Source organism: Canis lupus, chromosome 17 (assembly GCF_003254725.2).
Source record: "Canis lupus dingo isolate Sandy chromosome 17, ASM325472v2, whole genome shotgun sequence".
Taxonomy (NCBI): Eukaryota; Metazoa; Chordata; class Mammalia; order Carnivora; family Canidae; genus Canis; species Canis lupus.
In genome coordinates this window covers 39,130,319-39,150,599 of record NC_064259.1, presented here as the reverse complement: position 1 = coordinate 39,150,599, position 20,281 = coordinate 39,130,319, and the positions used below count along the sequence as shown (strand labels likewise).

The 20,281-nt window shown below is 42.7% G+C and overlaps 1 protein-coding gene across 1 annotated transcript in view; it reads right to left on the bottom strand.

Annotated features, from left to right (window-relative positions):
• Positions 1 to 20,281, bottom strand: part of POLR1A (RNA polymerase I subunit A) — a 70,486-nt gene that overhangs the window by 17,710 nt on the left and 32,495 nt on the right. The window contains exons 15-22 of the mRNA XM_025453828.3: positions 10,004 to 10,153; positions 8,660 to 8,843; positions 6,164 to 6,246; positions 5,889 to 6,047; positions 4,159 to 4,257; positions 3,120 to 3,272; positions 1,688 to 1,770; positions 370 to 535 (exon numbers count right to left, since the gene is read on the bottom strand). Coding sequence (XP_025309613.3) covers positions 370 to 535; positions 1,688 to 1,770; positions 3,120 to 3,272; positions 4,159 to 4,257; positions 5,889 to 6,047; positions 6,164 to 6,246; positions 8,660 to 8,843; positions 10,004 to 10,153 — 1,077 coding nt within the window. The remainder of the gene's footprint in view (positions 1 to 369; positions 536 to 1,687; positions 1,771 to 3,119; positions 3,273 to 4,158; positions 4,258 to 5,888; positions 6,048 to 6,163; positions 6,247 to 8,659; positions 8,844 to 10,003; positions 10,154 to 20,281) is intronic.

Below are 20,281 nucleotides of genomic sequence, written 5' to 3'. Positions count from 1 at the left end.
TATTCATGATACGCTACTGCTCCCCTCAGCTGTAAGATGGACAGAAGAACACCCACTTCCTCAAGGTTGTGGTGAGGACAGAAGTAGTGTCCATGATGCACCTTAGCTTAGGGCCCGGCATGTGACAAATGACCCAGATGGCAGCTGTTGTTCTGGAGGCACATGGGCCTTTCTGATGTCTTGTGCAATCAAAGTCCCCATACCGGTTGTGGAAATGTCAAGTGTGTCAAAGCACTGGATGGTGCTTTCTAACCTTTCCCACTTGGCTTTTCAACAGCTCTCTTCCTGCATGGCAAAGCTCAGGGTGCGAGGCCCATGGCGCAGCTCCGGGCCCCACTCCCCCCCAGGCACCAGGGCTAGGCGTACTACCTTATAGTTGCTGGCGAGGAAGGGGAACTGCTTGGGCTGCAGGAACTGCGTCTTCGGGATGTCCAGGCCGTCCTCCCCGTACAGAAACTGTACCACGCTGCCATCGCTGTCGCGGACTGTCAAATCATACTGGACGACCAGCCCCTCCAAGTGCTTGATGATACATCTGTACAGAGACCAGGGCAGTGGATAGTGGAAAGGGGGACTGCTGTTCTGCAGGCAGCCAAGCAAAGCTCCAAAGCCCCAGGCTCCAAGCTACAGCAGCTTGGGGCCAGCAGCTGCACTTCCTGGTGCTTCTTTGGGAGGAGGAAGCTGCAGACATGTGAACGAAAGCCTAGTTGCCACTGCTTGGCCCTTGCTCTCATGTCCAGCCCCAGCAGCTGGGACTGCTGCTTCCTGCCTTTTGGCTGGCTGCCTCAAAGAGCTCTGCCTCCCTGGGCAGACGTTATCCAAGTTCCCAGAGAACGGGACTTAAAAGCAGGCCTGAAAGGCATGGGTATTTCTTTTTGTCATCTTCTCCATTTCCTACCACCACTTCTATCAGCACACGTTCTCTGGGCTCATGAAGAACCACGACCCGCAGGATGCCTGGGTGGCTCAGCAGTTGAGCACCTGCCTTTGGCTGAGGGCATGATCCTGGAGTCCTGGGATCGAGTCCCGCATCGGGCTCCCTGCATGGAGCATGCTTCTCCTTTTGCCTATGTCTCTGCCTCTCTCTGTCTCTCATGAACAAATAAATAAAATCTTAAAAAAAAAAAAAAAAAGAGATCCATGCATGACCCAAACCCCCCAAGGCAGAGCTTCTCGATGCTGCATTCCAAGGGAGGGGAGGCCGGGGCACTGGGATCCTGTCCTACCGGCCACTCTGGGTGTCAGGCCTTGTTCAGGTTTAAGCTTCATTCCCCTCCCCCTTGCCCAAACAGGCCAGTTAGAGGGGCTACTTCTTCCCTTTCCTCTCAGCAAGGACAGAAAACCAGCAGGTCTGGGCCTGGCATCCTCTCTGCACTGTCCCAGATGCTGAGCCTTCCCAAGGCAGATGAGCTCCTCACTGCTCAAGGCCTTTCCCTGGATTCATAACTCCACCCCAGGGAGGCAGGGGTGGGAGGGGAGTGGTACGTTTGCAGAACACAGGGGCTCTCCACAGAAACTTCTGAGCTCATGCTCTATCAATCTGTTAGAAGGGGAAGAATATCTGCTATTTTCTGTTTCAGGCCACTCATGGCAGTTTTTTAAAAGTTTTTTCATCCAAAGGGACTGTAAGTGAACTGTCAATGACAGCATAAAAGAGGACAGAGGTGACAGAGAAGGTGCTTTTTACCTTTGGAGATAGCCGGAGCGGCTGGTCTTCACAGCAGTGTCCACTAGACCCTCTCGCCCTGCCATGCAGTGAAAGAAGAACTCCTGTGGGAGAGATGGGGCCGAGACCCAGAGGCGGCAGTGAGGACAGGGTGCTTCCTGAAGGGTGGCACAGGCTAACCCTGCCAGCAGCCATGTCTGATCTCCTAAGGTCCTTGGCTCTGACAGGCCCAATGGCCCAGTGACTTCATCCTCCCCCAGGGTTACCTTTGACTTTCCTTGCCTGAGACCAGAGGGGCAAGTGGATCCTGTGTACAAGAGCCAGGAGCACCCTACCAGCACTCATGCGTTCCACCCGCAACATTTTACCCCATGCCCTACATCCCACTTTCCAAATGGAAACAGTGCTGGGGCCTCATTACTCTTCCATTCAGCCCACATCCCTGAATTCTGCCCCCAACAGTGTCACCAGAGGCACACATTGTTTTCTAAACATTTTAATTCATATATACTAAGAAACACACTTGCAACAGTAGTCAGCAAATGTATAGACACACACACATGCACAGAAGACAAAAAACTCACAGAAGAACTTTATGAAACTATCCCATCCCTTACTCAGATGCTTTTTTCATCACTCTGTTCTATTACTAAAAGAAATGCCAGTCCCTATCTATTACAGTGATTTCATGATTCCTAGGGGGTCATAATCAGAGTTTAAAAAGTTCTGGTCTCTAACATCTCTCCTCCATCCTTTGCCAGAGGCCATGGGGGATCACTGGAGAGCCCATCCATGTGGGTCTCAAGACCCCTTGGAGCAGTCAGTGGCCTTGAAACAAAGGGTCGATCCTGATCACAACCTGGTCTTAGTTGTCTGATCTTGCAGAGATGCACTAACCAAGGAACAAAAGGTACTAACATTCACAAAGCCATTTCTGACAAATATGAAGAGAAAGCCTTTTTCTTAGGGGAGAAGTCTGTGGTTGACCAAGGAAGAACTAGACCTTTGCTACAGCTACTCAAGTCTCCCACTGTGAAGGAGCCATGGGAGGTGCTTTTAGTGGGGATTCATGAAATCAATCTCTGTGATGTTCCTTTTGTCAATGGAGGGTACCCCGGGGGAGGGGCATCCTCTTCTCTAGCTGCCTTCAAAGTAGGTGAGAAATGGTTTAGAGAGGGCATAGGGCAAGAAAAGGTGGAGCTGGGATTGGTCTTATTTATCTTTTCACTTCTCAGCAAATGCTGAGGTCACTATGTGCCAGGCCCTGTAAAAGCTCTTGTGAACACAACAGGGTCCTCATGGGCCACAGGGTCTAGTGAGTAAGCAATAAAGAGCTCAGTATTTAGTACTTGATTGTCCTTGCTCAAAGTTCAAAGTTGTTGGTACAGGTCATGGGCCTCCTACCACTGAGCCTAGCAATGAGAAGAGCCAAGAGCAAAAACCAAATACATACAGGAGGCTTGATGCCAGTGAGGAATCTGCCAGTGACGAAACCACCAGCCCTTGGGGTGAACTCATAAGGCTCAAAGCAGGGCAGTGATTTGCCAGACGCCATCAGGGGGGGTCTCCGACCTTCCAATTCAATTTGGCCTAGCAGGCATGAAATCTGGAGGAAAAGAAACCCAAAGGAAACTCAAGATCCACACATGTGTTAAAGCTTTGTCCTAGCAGAGGGAAAGCCTGCTATGGAAGAAAAGTTGTATGAAAACTGGTTTTAAAAGGCCAACCTAGATTTTCAAATAAATTAGAGGAGCTTGTGTTTCAAGGAAAGAGCTGTGTTTTCCTTTTGCTGACTTATCAAAATTTCATACATTTGGGGTCACTTGTAAATGGGCTATGTTGGTAAAAGAAGCCATGTTTCAGAATCATCACATTATACCTGGAAGGGACCAAAAGGCCCTAATGGAGAAATTGAGGCCTGCAATTACCTGAAGAGAAGAAGTAATTTATTGTGATCCTTAAATTCTAAGGCCAAAAGAGAATAAAAGCACCTCTTACTATTCATGCAGGTGAGGGGAGAGCAGTATGTCTGGATTTCACTTCAGTCAAGAGGGCTTCCTGATGGCCTTTGGCCTCAGAAGTCCACTCTATAGTGCTCTGCACTTGCCAAGGTCCTCAGGACTTTAAGAAGAAATGTTAACATTTGTGAACATCCTGCAAGAGCACTGCAGCCACCCAAAGAGGTAATAGGCCTTCAATCAGAGGTCCTCTAAGACAATGCTTATAATGATAAATGAAAAAAAGCAGGCCATGACAGGATCTCAGCTAAGCCTGATTATACACACACATGCACTTATGCCTGTGTTTGTTTATAATATTAATGTGTTAGCAGTGGTTACCTCCTGTACTGATTTCCATATGCTTTCTGTTTTTTAGTGCTTGTTACATTTTATATGGAACATGATCCTTTTAAAACTGAAAAAAATCTGCAAATTGCCTCCTGCCATCACCCCACCCTTCTGGCAAACCAGCCGGCCCGCCTTTGCTCACACCTGCATGGTGTTCACAGTTGAACCTTTGGCTCCAGACTGCACCATCATCTGCAAGTTGTTGTCTGGGAACTGTCTGTGCAGGCCAAATGGCATGCATGCCTGCAGATTAAATAAACACATCAAGTCAGTGACTTCACTCTCTTTTGAAATCCCAAGGTAATCCCAAATCACAAGGTAAACCCAGGATACGGAAGCAATGAACTTAGACTATTTATCCAGAGATGAGTGCCATATCCCACTCAAAGTAAGAGGTCTCATTTGGCTAGGATCTTTTTGCTAGAACTCTTAGAGAGAAGTCTAACAAATGATGGCCCGCACTCTTCTGACACCCTCTGCCAAGAAGCCTGAGGCTCTTATCACTGGCAAATGAGAACAGAAAGGGAGATCCAGAGGGGCCTGCATATCCAGATTGTGATTCTAAAAAAGAGCTGGTTAAAAAGAAAATCTGAGGTGATACCCTTATGAATCTGCCCAGCAGACAGCCTTGGTTCCTGCACACCTAACAGTGAGGACCAATGTCCACTGTCACATTCACATTTACCAATATGCTGCCCTAGCACCATGTGGGAGCCTGGCCTTGGCTCCAGAGCCAGCAGACAGGAGCAAAGCCCTCTACGTGGAACCTGAGATGCCAGGAGGGGCTCCCAGTTTATTTAAGCCTCTGCTTAGGGCTGCAGAATCCATGACCAACACAGGAGAGGTGGAGGGGGATGCGGATGGAAAAGAGGAGCTGGAGGGACAAAAAGCAATCCCGAGATGCTTCTGAAACAATGCCCCAGCATTCTCATTCAAACCTGGAAACTGAGCCTCCTGGTTCTCCGAGAGGTACCTGGAAGGCTCCTCTGAAGAAAACCTCTCAAGGACAACACTTGTACCAATAAGAGGTCTGCATTCTTGGCAGTCTAAGGGATGCCGAGATCCATTTAAGAAGACATCCAGCAAACACTGACTTTTGTTGAGCACTCACTTTGGCTCCTCCTCTCCTTCTCAGGCTGGGACTCAAGGCCCAGGAGGCAGGGTAAGGGCCAGGCTGGCTCCTTCAAGCTGTAGGACTGGAAGCCCCAGCTCTAGGACAAGAAGGTGGAGAGCCCAGTCTATAATGCTGTCCTGTCCGGGGACTTCCCTCTTTTCTGAGTTGTACAAGAACTAGCAGAAAAGCAGACAGGGACTTTGGGGAACTTTCAGAGTGCTTCCACCATGCCAAGAGGGTGCTGTAGATTAGCTCCTTAATCCTCTCAGCAACTCTGTGAGGTAGGTGCTCCTTATATCCCTACCTCTAGGTGAGGAAACCAAGGCATAGACTGGTTCTATCACTTGCCCAAAGTCACACAGCAAGTACACAGCAGAGTGAGGATTAGAGCCCCCACCTTCACCCCTGGCTCTGTTGTATAGCAAGCAGCAGTGTTTTTGGTCCTCCATATTGCTCTCCATCCCACAGTGGCCTTGGGGGATTCTTCACTCCCCTTTGATGCAGTCACCCCAACACATATACATTAAAAAAAAAAAAAAAAAAAGTGCAAAGCATTCCCTTTCAGCAGTAATTGGGTAAGAGAATGAAGCTCTTGGCTCTTCCAAATGATGAATTCCACACATCCTACCTCACATCTCACCTAGTTAGCTGTTAAACAGCCAAATGGTTCCACAGGGCCCCAATTGAGAAGCAAAATGTAATTTTTTAAAAAACCAGCATTTAAAATGGTGGTGATAAGTGCACACATTGCTGGACTAACCTTGTTAATCTCATTGCTGTAATGGTTCACTTCCTCCTTGAACTTCAGATCAATCATGTTAAAATCCCTCTGGTCTTTGCCCAAATGGGCATCCTGCCATTTCCCTCGGACCTCATCACATGATGCGGCTTCTGGCAGGTTTAATGCAGCCCTGACAGCCTACGATGGGATAAGGAACATGTTGGAGGCAGCAGCCAAGGAAGGAGGGTGTGAGTTTCATCCCATGGGAGACCTGACCCTCTGCAGCAGGCTGTAGCCTCCCAGACCCTCCTCACCCGCGGCCCACAGTGGGTGGACTCTTCAATGACCAGGTGTCTCTTCATATCCGCCTTCCGCTTAACCAGAATGTCTTCCACACCTATAAGGTAAGACAGACAAGCTTGTGTGGGACTGGGCCTGACCTCTCACTGTGAGAGGTCAGAGCATGGCGCCCAGTGCCACAAACACAGGAAGCACCAGAACAGCAATGAGGATACAAACATCAATATGGAGAGCTTGTCACCATCTCTTAAATGCTTCCCACAGGGCAAGCATTCTAATCCCCATTTTACACATGGTCAAACTAAGGCTCAAACTTGATCTACCTGCCAGATGTTATATAGGTAAAAAGTACACCCAGGACCAAGTTACACACCTGTGCTTTTAGCCACTAGCTATACTGCCTCCACTCAATAAACAAGCACTGGATGAATGGGCTAGGGATGAAGATGAGGTTTCAGATGAAAAACTGAGAAGGAGGACAGAGAGGGAAAGAACATCCTGGTTTTGATTCCCAGAAATCACACATCACAAGGCCTACCCTACATAGTTGTATGTGTATGCAGGCACACACTTGAGCCTGTCACTGCAGTTAAACCTGTCCTCTGGCTCCAGAAGTTTGAGGAATTCCTCACCTTGGGCAGGACATCTTTCTACTTCATCCTTCAATCAACTATTTCCCGTCTTTATGTGTGAGTGCTATTGGACTCAGAAAACCCTCAGCCAAGATCCGAATAAGAGGAAAAAAAAAAAAAATCAATGGCTGCACTGTGCAGAAGCTGAGCTAAAATATCTGGAATTCCCAGTGCCACATCTTTGAAGCTTAAAAGGCTCTAAAGAACATGTATGAGCAGGAAGGGAAAGAAAGAGTCCCTCTGTGAGGAAGCCGTGATCACGAAAGTACGTCCTTCTAAGGGGTTGGCTCCAGGCCACCTTGCTGTCCCTCCACTGACTCCTGGCTGTAAAGGCTGGAGCAGAGGTGACTTCTCTAACCCGCCCTTCCCCCAGAGTTGTGCCCAGCTTGGCCCAGCTCCCTTTCTCAGTCTTGTGGTTTCTAGAAGGCCTTTGCACTCAGGGGCATGTGCAAGGAGAGCTGTAGGCATGGCTCGGTTTGTTGGGTGTGGTCCTCCACTGTGATCAGGGTGTGGCATCTTCCTCTTCTTTTCTTTCTTTTAATATTTTATTTATTTGTCAGAGACAGAGAACACACACAGGGAGTGGCAGGCAGAGGGAGAAGCAGGCTCCTCACTGAGCAAGGAGCCCAATGTGGGACTCGATCCTAGGACCCTGGGATCATGACCTGGGCCGAAAACAGACACTTAACAGACTGAGCCACCCAGGCGTCCTTACTTTTCATTTTTAAAAATGTTTGTTCCAGGGCCCTCTTCCTGGCAATAAAGTGTAGACCAGGAAACTGCCTAAATGTTTAATTATAGCAACTGGTTAAATAAACTGTGGTACAACTACACAACTGGAATAAACTGTGGCCCTAGACCTGAGGCTGTAGGCTTATTTTAGGAGATTTATAAATACATTCCATAATGGGAATGAAAAGATTACCAAACTGTGTAGTGTAGGATCTCACTGTTTTCTGAATGCATTTATACTGGCAAGTCTAGAAAGACATACATCAAATCAGTATTAGTCATCATTTCTGATGATTGAATACTGGGTGACTTTCAATTACTATCATGTTTGTATTTATTTTTACTTTTCCACAATTGATATCTATCCTATAACTACATAGGCCCCACTGCAGGCAAGTGAACAAGCTCAAGCTGAGGCAGGCCTTCAGCTAGAATCCCAATGATGAGATTCTGACCATGTCTGCGCACAAGCAAGCCTGCAAAGCAGAGTCTTACTTCCACCACTAAGGTTCAAGGTACTAAGGGTACCATGAACTAGACAATTCCAACACACACAGTGGCTCATGTTCAACATGAAGCATGTCACTTGCTCCTCATAGGAACACTGCAGAAGGGCTCAGGAAGTAACAGTACACTTGTAATCTCTATCAAGGCCACCTTGCTAAAATGGTGTGTGTTCATTTCCAGGGAGGAAACAAGGTAGTTCCTCTTCCTACATTAGGTCACCCCAACAGGTCTGCTCCAACATTGTGTTTCTGACATGGGGGAGGTATGGCCAGTTCTGATGATAGGGAAGGCCCTTTGTGGAGCACAGACCGCTCAAGGAATTTCGGAAGCACACTTATAGGAGAGGATGGAGGTAGGCTTGAGTGTGAAAAATCAGGCTCAGGGACAGAAAACCATAGAGGCTGTGGTGGGGAAGGGGTTGGGGACCAAAATGCGTGAAGAAATGCTGGCTGTGGGGGAGGGGTGGAGAACATGGAGAAGGACCAGGTCTGTGATGTGTTGCTGGCAGCCAAGAGAGGAAAGAGGTATACAAGAAGTCTGGCCATTCCCCAGGAAGCTGCTAGTAGAGTGAGGGAGACATCCCAATGAGTGTGCTGGCTAGGAGAAAGGGGGCCCCAGGGCCACTTGCCCAGCACTCACCCAAGGTGAAACCTCTATAGAGTTGTAGGTAGGCGGTGAAGAGGCGTGCCAGGCAGGTAAGAACCTTGCCGCTGGTCTCCCCGCCATAGATCTCATAGCAGCAGTGGACCAGGCCATAGGCAGAGCTCCCATAGTGCGCTTTGTCCAGCACACCACAGAGTAGTTCCCCTTCTCTGATGATCACCTGTGGAGAGGACAGTCACCAATGCTGAATGGAGGGGACACCTCCAGTGTGTGTGAGCTACCCCCTCCTTTCTCTGTGTTTTATTAACCTTACTGTGTAGGTTCCTTCACTGTAACCTGCCTCAAGTCCTTGATGGAAAGTTGCAGGGAGTGATGAATCACTAAATTCTACTCTGGAAACTAATATTACACTATACTAACTAGAATTTAGTAAAAACTTATAACACATAAAACAACAAAAAAGAAAGATGTAGGGTATAAATGGAATATATTTTTTTCCTAAATAAAGGAGATGAGGACATAGAGACCAATATTTTTAAATTATTTTTTTCTAGGGACTATACCACACACACACACACAGAGACATTTCGGTGTGTTTACGTGTCCTCCTACACAACCCCCTCCTACCAACTTGAGGTCAAGTACCCTTTACAAGGACCTTATGACTAGAAATGAGAACATCTAGAGTATAAACTCTGTAACCACAACCTTGGCCTACACGCTCCCTCCCTTGACCCTAGAAGCAAGAACAACATAACCTTTCTAACATCTTTTAAGGCGTTCGTATTTTCTAAAGTTGGGTTAAAGCATCAGAAGCTAATTAAAGCAAGGACTGCTAGCCGCATAATGTAGCACACATTAAGCATATAATCTATAAAGAGAAAGAAAAGCATCAGCTTCAGTTCTAAATGGAATGTTGCTAGATGCTGTGACAAAGCACTTGTGAGCTGGGGACTTAAGGCCTTGGAAATCTTTAGTGTGGGGCCACTGCCTTGCTCACTTGCAAGGGTGCTGTGCCCAGGTTTGACTACCCTAGGCCTAATCCCCAAGGCCTAGAACCTCACAGCAGCTCCATGATTTCGAGCCATGCAGGGGTCTCAAGGGATAACAGTACGTTCCGGATTTCCAAGTTTTGCAGAATTGAATCCAGAGGCCTCCTGCTCCCCCATGGGTTGTGAGATTTACACTGAGGGTCAATGCTACCAATCAACTCTGAGTCTTTCTAAAATGAAAAGTGACACCAACTTGGGCACACCTCCCTGTCTTATGAACCACAACACCTGATTCTATGTATCTGCCTCCCTTTCTCTGTCTGTTTTAAATCGATGTGTCTAAACCTGGGATGAAATGACTCCGACCTGCACATCTAGGCAACCACACCTGGGACTCGCACATAGAGTCAGGGTTAAAGCCGGGGACGGGCCGAGGAGACTCCTGCACCCAGGCTTTGCCACTGATCTTCGCTTTTCCAGATAAGCTCAGTGGGATGTGGTCCTCTGGGATTATGTTTATAAGCAGTGTTGACACAACCTGGAAAAAAAAAAGATAATGCTGATTGTGGGGAGAAAAGTTGAGAAATTCCCTTTTAGGATCTCCTGTCCCTGTCCATCCTGAAAAGCCAGACCACTCCATTCTGATGATCTGTAGATGAAGCAAGAAAAACAGGCATTTCCACCTTTGTAGGATAAGCTGATCTGTTTTCCACTTACATGGCTTAGGAGAGGGCTTAGGAACAGAAACAAACATATACCATTAAGAACTTTACTGGGATTATTTCCTAAAATACCCTCCCCCTGCTTTTTTTGAGAGTACACACTTGTGTGCGCATGCGTGCACACACACACAGCACTCACAAGGGTGGGGGAGGAGCAGAGGGAGAGGGAGAGGGAGAAGTAGGCTCCCTGAGGAGCAGGGAGCCTGACACGGGGCTCGATCCCAAGACTCTGGGATCATGACCTGAGCTGAAGGCAGATGCTTAACTGACTGAGCCATCCAGGTGCCCCTCCTAAAATAGTTCTTAGGGTGAACAGTCTTCTAGACCTGAAAAATTAAGTCCCTGAATAGACCAAATGAAGGAGAAGAAAAAAATAAACTGCTGTGGGGGCATAGTAATGAAAGATTTGAGTATGTGTTAAAAAAGTGAAAGCCATGACAGTGGGTGAACCACCCCAGTGGTAGGGGTTGTGGTGCTGCCCTCCTATCAGAGGTCAGCCCTAACACGATGTCAGTTCCAGGACCAAGGCAAAGGTTGAAGAACATTCTTCTCTCATTTTCAGGCTGCATCAAAGTAAAAGTCAATTATTATATACAGTCAGTAACATCACCCCACAGAATAGCTTTGACTTTCCGGGGAGCACCAAGGAAGGAAAGGCTACAAAGACTAACAATTGAGGGTTCTTCCACTGAAGAGCTTCACAGAGGAGGCCTGAGAAACCTCACTGAGAAACTTCAGGGATGAGAGGCTGTTCCAGTGTCTGGTCTGCCACTGACTGACTGGTAATATACTGTGGGGCAAAATGACTGCTCTTCAGCTTAGCACTACTCATTTGTAGAATAGATAAAATCCACTTGTTCGTTCAGCAATGCTATATTGAGTGCTTACAATGGGCCTGGTGCTGGGAAGAGTCATGTATGAATCAGTCTGTTTTTGGTAGAACCTTCATTCCCAAAGGGGACTGTCCTGTGTAGAACCATGACTCTAGAGGGGGCAAAAGCATGCATTCCCAAAGATGTAGCAGGCAAGGTGCAAATGGGCCAGTCCACAGGCATGACCATTAAGGAGGGGCTGGGAGCCATCAGCAGGCATTAATAAACAGCTCTTTGTACACCTGTACCAGGCCCCAAGAAGTAGTATCTTTATATGCACACAATGGGGTCAGAACACTTACAAAGGCAGTTGTCTTTCATGCATGCATACCAGAAGCAGGAGGACAACTGGCAGTAGCATCTTTAAAGAAAGCAGACAACACTCTATCTCAACAAAAGATGACCCAAAGGGTCATGACTCACTCTCTCCAGAAGGCTACTAGCACTGCCAGGCAAGGGTAAGGAAGTAAAGGCAGGAGCGTGAGGTTTCCCTACAGTGCTGATCACAAGCTACACCTCAACTAAACCACCACAGTGTGGACTGCCTGGCTGGGCAGAGTCAGAAGAGGAAGTCCGTGTGCAAGGTTATAGCACACAGATCCAACCTTCTGAGGACAAGGAAATATGACCTACCAGCTCATCTATAAAATCAAAAGGGCAGAAAAAGAAAAGCATTTGAAAAACTCCAACAATACCCTTTCATGAAAAAACACTCAGCAGAAGAGCAATAGAAGGGAATGGCATCAACCTCATAAAGGGGAGGCACCTATGAAAAACTCACAGCTGATACACTCAATGGTTGGGGTGCCTGGGTGGCTCAGTTGGTTAAGCAGCTGACTCTTGATTTTGGCTCATGATCTCACGGTTGTGGGATCAAACCCTGTGTCAGACTCCATGTTCAGTGGGGAGTCTGCTTGAGATTCTCTCTCCCTCTGCATCTTCCCCTCCCCCATCCCATGCATGCTCCCTCCCTCTCTCTCTCAAAATAAATAAATCTTACATACACACACACACACACTCAATGGTCTAAGACTAGACATAGACACTTTTTGCCTAAGATCAGGAAAAAAACAAAAGATGCGTGCTCTTCCCATTTCTATTCAACAATGTACTAGAAGTATTGACCAGGGCAATTGGGCAAGAAAAGAAATAAAAGGCATCCAGACTGGAGAGAAGTAAAACTACCTCTATTTGTAGATGACATGATCATTTATATGTAAAACCCTAGAATCCACAAAAAAATTATTAAGAGCTAGTAAATGACTTTAAGCAAAGCTGAACAATACAAGGTCAATAGAAAAAATTGACTAAATCTATACATTAACAATGACAATTTGAAAATGAAATTAACAAAATAATTCCATTTATAAAAGCATCAAAAATAAAATATTCAGGAATAAATATAATCAAATAAGTGTAAAAGTCATAATGCTTAAAGTCTAACACAATGTTGAAAGAAATTAAAGAAAATCTAAATAAATAGAAAGATATCATGGATCAGAAGACTTAATATTGTTAAGATGGCAGCAGTCCCCAAATCGATCTACAGGTTCAATGCAATCCCTATCGAAATTCCAACTGTCAATTCTATATAAATGAATAAGCTGATTCTAAAATTCACAAGGAAATGCAAGACTCTGACTAAGCCAAAACAATCTTCAAAAAGAAGAACAAAGCTATTAGACTCATACTTCCAGACTTTAAAACAACAAAGTTACAGTTATTAGGACACAATAATGGCATAATGATAGATATATTAGACATACTGATCAATGGAAGAGTCCTTAAATAAACCCTTACATATATAGTTCATTGATTTTGACAAGAGTGCTAAGAATGTTCAATAAATGGTGCCAACTGAATATCCATGTGCAAAAAGATGAAGATGAACTCCCACTTCATACCATATACAAAAATGGACTCAAAGTGAATCAAAGATCTAAATGTAATGGTTACAACCCTGTCAACTCTTAGGTGGCAAAATAGCTATAAATCTGTGTGATCTTGGATTAGGCAACAGTTTCTTAGATATGACACCAAAAGCAAAAGCAACAAAAGAAAAAGATAAATTTTTCAAAATAAAATTTTAGTGTCAAAGGACGCAAGAAAGTGAAAAGACAACCCACAGAATGGGAGAAAATATCTGCAAAAATAAATATGTAATACAGATCTAATAGCTAAGATATATAGAGAACTCCTAGAACTCAACAATAAGAAGACGAGCAGTCCAGTTAAACCGTACGGACAAAGGCCTGAATAACACTTCTCCAAAGAAGGTATGATTAATGGCCAGTAAGCACATGAAAAGATGCTCAATATCATTAGTCATTAGGTAAATGCAAATCAAAACCACAATGAGATACCACTTCATACCCAGTAAGATAACAAGCAAGTAAGCAAGAAGCAAGCATTGGTATGGATGTGAAGTAATTAGAATGCTCATGCTGGTACAAATGTAAAATGGTAACAGCTGTTTTGGAAAACAGTTTGGTAGTTCCTCAAAACGTTAAAAAATAGCATTAAGATATGACCCAGCAAGTCTACTCTTAGCTATATTGCCAAGAGAACTGAAGTACATATCCACACAAAAACTGGTACATGAATATACACTGCAGCTTTATTTATAATAATAAAGAGGGGAACAACCTAAATTGTCCATTTATTAACTAACAAACAAAATAATGTATTTCCATATGCTGGGATATCACCTAGCCATAAAAAAGAATGAAGTACTATTCATGCTACAACATGAATGTATTTTGAAAGTATTATACTAAGTCAGTCACAAAAGGCTACATTTTGTATGATATCGCTTACAAGAAATGTCCAAAATAGATAAATTCACAGAGACAGAAAGGGACTGTCAGGGAATGAGGGAGGAAGGAATTGGGACCAATGATAATAGGTACAAGGTTTCGTTCAGTGATGATGGAAATGTTCTGGAATTAGCTAGTGGTGATTGTTGTACAACACAGCAGACATAAGAAAAATCACTGATTTATACCCTTTAAAAAGATGATAAATTTAATGTTAAATATGAATTACATCAATAAGAAAAACATGGGAGTCAGACAAGATGATTTTAAGCTTCTTCCTGAAATAACATTCTAGAAGTGTTTAATTTACTTTCTGGTCATAAACTTATGCTAGGGAGAAAAGACCATCTGCAATGTTCTCTTAGACTGTGAAGGGTAGCAGTATTTATAAAAATTATAAATGAATTTTTTTAATACTAAGACTGTACTGAACTTTAAAAATCTTTTATTTTTTAAAAAATATTTTATTTATGTGAGAGAGAGAGAGCCTGATCAGGAGCAGGGGCACCGGCAGAGGAAGAAGCAGACTCTGCTGAGCAGGGAGCCAGAGGCAGGATTCTATCCCAGGACACCAGGATCATGACCTGAGCCAAAAGCAGATGCTTAAGTGACTGAGCCACCCAGACACCCCAAACATGTTTTAAAAAGTTAAAAGGATTCCTTAAAAAGAAAAGTTTTGAAAAAAAAAAAAAAAAAAGTTTTGAAATGTATATCCCTGGGGCACCTGGGGCCATATGGGACAAAAAGGAATCCTCTACCTCATGTCATACACACCCACAAATATCAATTCCAGGCAGACAAGTAGACCTAAGTGTGAAAGTAAAACGGTAAAGCTACTAGACAATAACACAGGGGAATAACTTTGTGCCCTCAAGACAGGCATACTTATATTGGACTAGCTATGAAAGGCAAATTTGGTGAATTACATTAATAAAATAGCTCTGATCACTAGAAAACAGCACTAGGGGGATCCCTGGGTGGCTCAGCGGTTTAGTGCCTGCCTTTGGCCCAGGGCATGATCCTGGAGACCTGGGATCAAGTCCCACATCAGGCTCCCTGCATGGAGCCTGCTTCTCCCTCTGCCTGTGTCTCTGCCTCTCTCTCTGTGTCTCTCCTGAATATTAAATTAAATCTTAAAAAAAAAAAAAGAAAGAAAGAAAACAGCACTAGGTAAAAAGGCAAAAATTTGGCAATGGACCAACACAAGAAAATATGTAAAAAAAAACCTCTTACCTATTCATAAGAAAATGGTGTGGAATAGAAAACAAGCAAAAGACTTGAACAAGCCCTTCACAAATGATGTTCTAAGGGCCAATAAGCATATGAAGAGGTACTCAACCTCACTTGTTATTAAGAAAATGCAAATTAAAACCATAATAAGGTGCTACTACACATCCATCTGAATAGCTAAAATTAAACTAATAGAAACAAACACATGGTACAATAATATCAAGTTCCACTGAGCATAAAAAGTAACTAGATTTCTTTTCTTTTTTTTAAAGATTATTTATTCATTTATCCATGAGAGACACAGAAAGAGAGACGCAGAGACACAGGCAGAGGGAGAGAAGCAGGCTCCCTGCGGGGAGCCCTATGTGGGACTTGATCCTTGGACTCCGGGCTCAGGGCATGCCCTGAGCCAAAGACAGATACTCAATTGCTGAGCCACTCAGGCATCCCAAGAAGTAACTAGATTTTTAAGCCCTACTGGTAGAACTGTAAAGTGCTATAAGCACTTTGGAAAAATGTCTATTAATAAAGCTATTAATGTTAAACATAGACCTTATGATTCAGCAATTTGATTCCTTGGCATCTAGCCACCAAAATCCACAAAAATTTTCAACAAGATATATATAAGAATGATGATCGTAGCCCCATTTGTAAAAGCCAAATGAAGACAAGCCACGTCATTCAAGAGAAAAAGGATAAATATATGACGGTATGGTTACATAATGGAATACTACACAGCAATGAAAACGAATGAACTCCTGCTATAATGTGATACCACGAGTAACTTACACAGAGATATGATTTACCAAAGGAGTCCATTTATATGAAGTTCAAAAAAAGAGACAGTGTTAGAAGTCAGGTTAGGGGCTACCTTTGGGGAGGGGTCTTCTGAGAGTGCTGGTAAGATTCTACTTTCTGATCTGGGTGACACAAAAGTGTACTCACTTTGTGAACATTCATTGAGCTGTACACTTGAGACGTGCAATGACAGGAAAATCCTTTTTCTTTATATGCTCTTTGAACAAATGCTGAGACCTCAGATTCTTAAAGGGAAAGAAAAGCACTCAAGAGGCTGCATGAAATGCCCTGGAGAAGGAGCCTAAGACTTCATTTTCCAGGGCAGTATAAATAAACTGCCCAAGCTAAGCTCCTTATCTCCTGATTCTAAATGTGGCTTTTCTCTGCAGAATCCAGACTGAGCCACTAACAGATTCTTGTGCAGGACAGTCCCTCTTCTCTTTTACACCTGCTTGCAAAGAAATAACAGCCTGTGGTAATCTCATAAGAAATACTGAAAAATGACTGTGACACAAGTAAAATCTGGGCCTATTTTCTAGTTTTAATTAATAGTAGTAGTCTTAACCCAGAAACATTACAAAATGAAAAAGAAATTCTTTCTAACAGAAACCAAGTTATTCTATCATTCTGATCTTTTTCATGCCATACTTTTTCTCACAGAGACTGCTTAACATCACTACCACTGTGATCACACATAGAATGCTGTAGTCTATTTCTGCTTTCAACATTAGGTCAGAACATTTCCCAGACCTCTCACTACATGGTCTTTTAAAAATCACTATTTTAAACAGCTACACAGCATCTTCACAAATGGATGTTCCACAATTTACTTAGTGCCAATGTTAAGTATCTAGGTTTTTCTAATTTTCCACCACTATAAACCATGGTGTAACAGACTGTTTTTTTTTAAGTAGCTTTTTCTACATTTCATATGGTTTCCTTTGGCTGGATTCCCAGACTGAAAGGAATCAAGATATTTATGGCTCTAGATATATGTTCTTTGTCCTACTACTTAGTTCTATTTTGAGCATACTGTTTACATTTAAACAAAATTCTAATAAATTGTGGACACTTAATTACTTAAAACATAATCATTCACTTCTAAGATAACTTCAGATGGCTTACAAAATAAAGACATCTAAATAGAATAATAAAAATAACAGAAATAGAAATAATAAAGCAGACAAATACATACAGCCAACTAAATCAGGGGTCAGCAAAATGTAGCCTATAGGCCTAACCTGGCTTACTACCTGCTTTTATAAATAAAGTTAATCAGATCACAGTCATGCTCATTATGTGTTGTCTAAGCATGGCTGCTTTCATGTTACAATGGCAAAGCTGAGTAGTTGCAACAGAGACTATATGACCTGCAAAGCCTAAAATATTTACTGTCTGGCTTTTTTTTTTTTTTTAAATTTTTTTTTTTAATTTTTATTTATTTATGATAGTCACAGAGAGAGAGAGAGAGAGAGGCAGAGACACAGGCAGAGGGAGAAGCAGGCTCCATGCACCAGGAGCCCGATGTGGGATTCGATCCCGGATCTCCAGGATCGCGCCCTGGGCCAAAGGCAGGCGCCAAACCGCTGCGCCACCCAGGGATCCCCTGTCTGGCTTTTATAGATAATACTCATCACTCCTTGAACTAAACCACTTCTAGATTTTAATCCTTAATGGCAAAATCCCCATCTATTTTGTTAAACTGACTTCCATTTCTGGCTAGGATAGAGCAATAATGACTGGATGACTCTTTCACAAAAAATAAGAGCAGACATGAACATGAAACAATGGTTTTTAAGACAATGAACACCAGGCAATGAAGGACGATGATCAAACAAAGATAGAGTAGACTTGAACCATTTATTAACTAAACCTGACATTTTTAGAGCATCCCATTTAAAAACATCTGATTATATATTTAGGAGCATACACAATATTTACCAACATACATCACTGTAAAATAATCTCATAAACAAATGTCAATAAATTTAAAAGGAGTCTAGTCACTCAATGTATATTCTCTCAATGGAATTCGGTTAGAAATCCTCAAGAAAGATATCTGGAAAATCTCTAAATATATAGAAATTAAATAACTGAACTTTTAATGAACTCATGGGTCAAAAAGAAATCAAAAGGAAAATTAGAAAGAGTTTGAAACGAATGAAAATGAAAATACAACATAGTAACTTATATGATGTTACTTAAGCAGAATTTAGGGAGAAAATTTATGAAATGCCTACATTGAAAAAAGGGGAAAAAACGGTCTCATATCAATGATTCCAGCTTCAACCTTAAATGACAAGACAAAGAAGAGCAAATCAAATCCAAAGTAAACAGAAAATGAGAAAAATTAAGATCAAAGTGAAATCAATGATAGAAAACAAGAAAAATAGAGAAAGTCAATGAACCTGATGGACAGCAAAACTAATAAATCTCTAAGCAAACTGATCAAGACACACACAAAAAAGACACAAATCAAGGAGCCTGGTTGGCTTAGTCAGTAAAGCATGAGACTCTTGATCTCAGGGTCATGAGTTTGAGTATAGAAATTAAAAAAAAAAAAAAAGACACAAATCACCAATATCAGAAATGACAGAGTTGACACACCTATAGAGTCTATAGATAGAACAGAACAGTAAAAGAATATTATGAATTATTTTATGCCCATAAATTCAATGACTTATGAGATGGGACAAATTCCTTTAAAAACAAAGTACTGAGGCTCATTCAAGAAGAAACAGACAACCTCGAGAGCCCTATAGATGTGTTAGAAAAATAGAAATTTTAATTAAAGAATCTTTCTCTTTTTTTTTTTTTTTTTAATTTTTATTTATTTATGATAGTCACAGAGAGAGAGAGAGAGAGAGAGGCAGAGACACAGGCAGAGGGAGAAGCAGGCTCCATGCACCAGGAGCCCGATGTGGGATTCGATCCCGGATCTCCAGGATCGCGCCCTGGGCCAAAGGCAGGCGCCAAACCGCTGCGCCACCCAGGGATCCCTTAAAGAATCTTTCTATGAAGAAAAGTTCAGTTCCAAATGGATTCTTTGGCTAATTTGACCATACATTTAAGAAAAAAAGAAATAGTACCAATATACACAAACTTACAGAAAACCAAAGAAGAGGAAGTATTTCCCAACTCATTCTATGAAGTCTGCATTACCCCAATACCAAAACCAGGCAAAGATATTACAAGAGAAGAAAACTACAGATCAACGCAAGCATATCTTAGAGATACTGTGGGTCAAGTTCCAGACCACCACAATAAAGCAACTGTAACAAAAAGTGAGTCAAATGAATTTCTAGTTTCCCAGCACATACAGAAGTTATGTTTACACTGTACTGTAGTTTATGAAGTGCACACTAACTAGTATTACATCTAAAAACCCTATATATATACCTTAATTAAAAAATACTTTATTGCTTCACTCATATGTGGAAGTTAAGAAACAAGACAGATGAACATAGGGGAAGGAAAAGAAAAATAAAATAAGATAAAAACAGAGAGGGAGAGAAACCATAAAAGACTCTTAACCATACGAAACAAACAGGGTTGCTGGAGGGGAGGCGCATGGGGGGATGGGGTAACTGAGTGATGGACATTAAGGAGGGCACGGGACATAATGAGCACTGGGTGTTATATGCAACTGATGAATCACTAAACTCTACCTCTGAAACTAGTAATACACTATATGTTAACTAAATTGAATTACTTTATTGCTAAATATGCTAACCATCACCTGAGCTTTGAGTTGTAATCACTAATCACGGATCACCATAACAAATATAGTAAAGAAATAGTTTGAAATTTTGTGAGAATCACCAAAATGTGACAGAGACATGAAGAAAGCAAATGCTACTGGAAAAATGGCACCAATAAATGCAATGAAAAATGAACATAAACATACAAAACTGCCTGAACACAGGGTAGCCACAAACCTTCAATGAGTAAAAAACACAGTATTTGCAAAGTATAATAAAGCAAAGTGCAATAAAATGAGGTTTGCTTGTATTCCTCACAAACGCAAACACAAAAATATTCTACACAAAACTTGAGTAAACTGAATTAAAAAATATATAGACAGGGTAATATCTTACAACAAGGGTTATTCCAGAATGCAAGGTTGGTTTAACAACTAAAAATCAGTCAGGTCACAGGTGCTCAGGCTTCAACAACTACTGAGTGGGAAGAGACCTTAGAGATCATCACCCTGAATCCTTTGTATTTT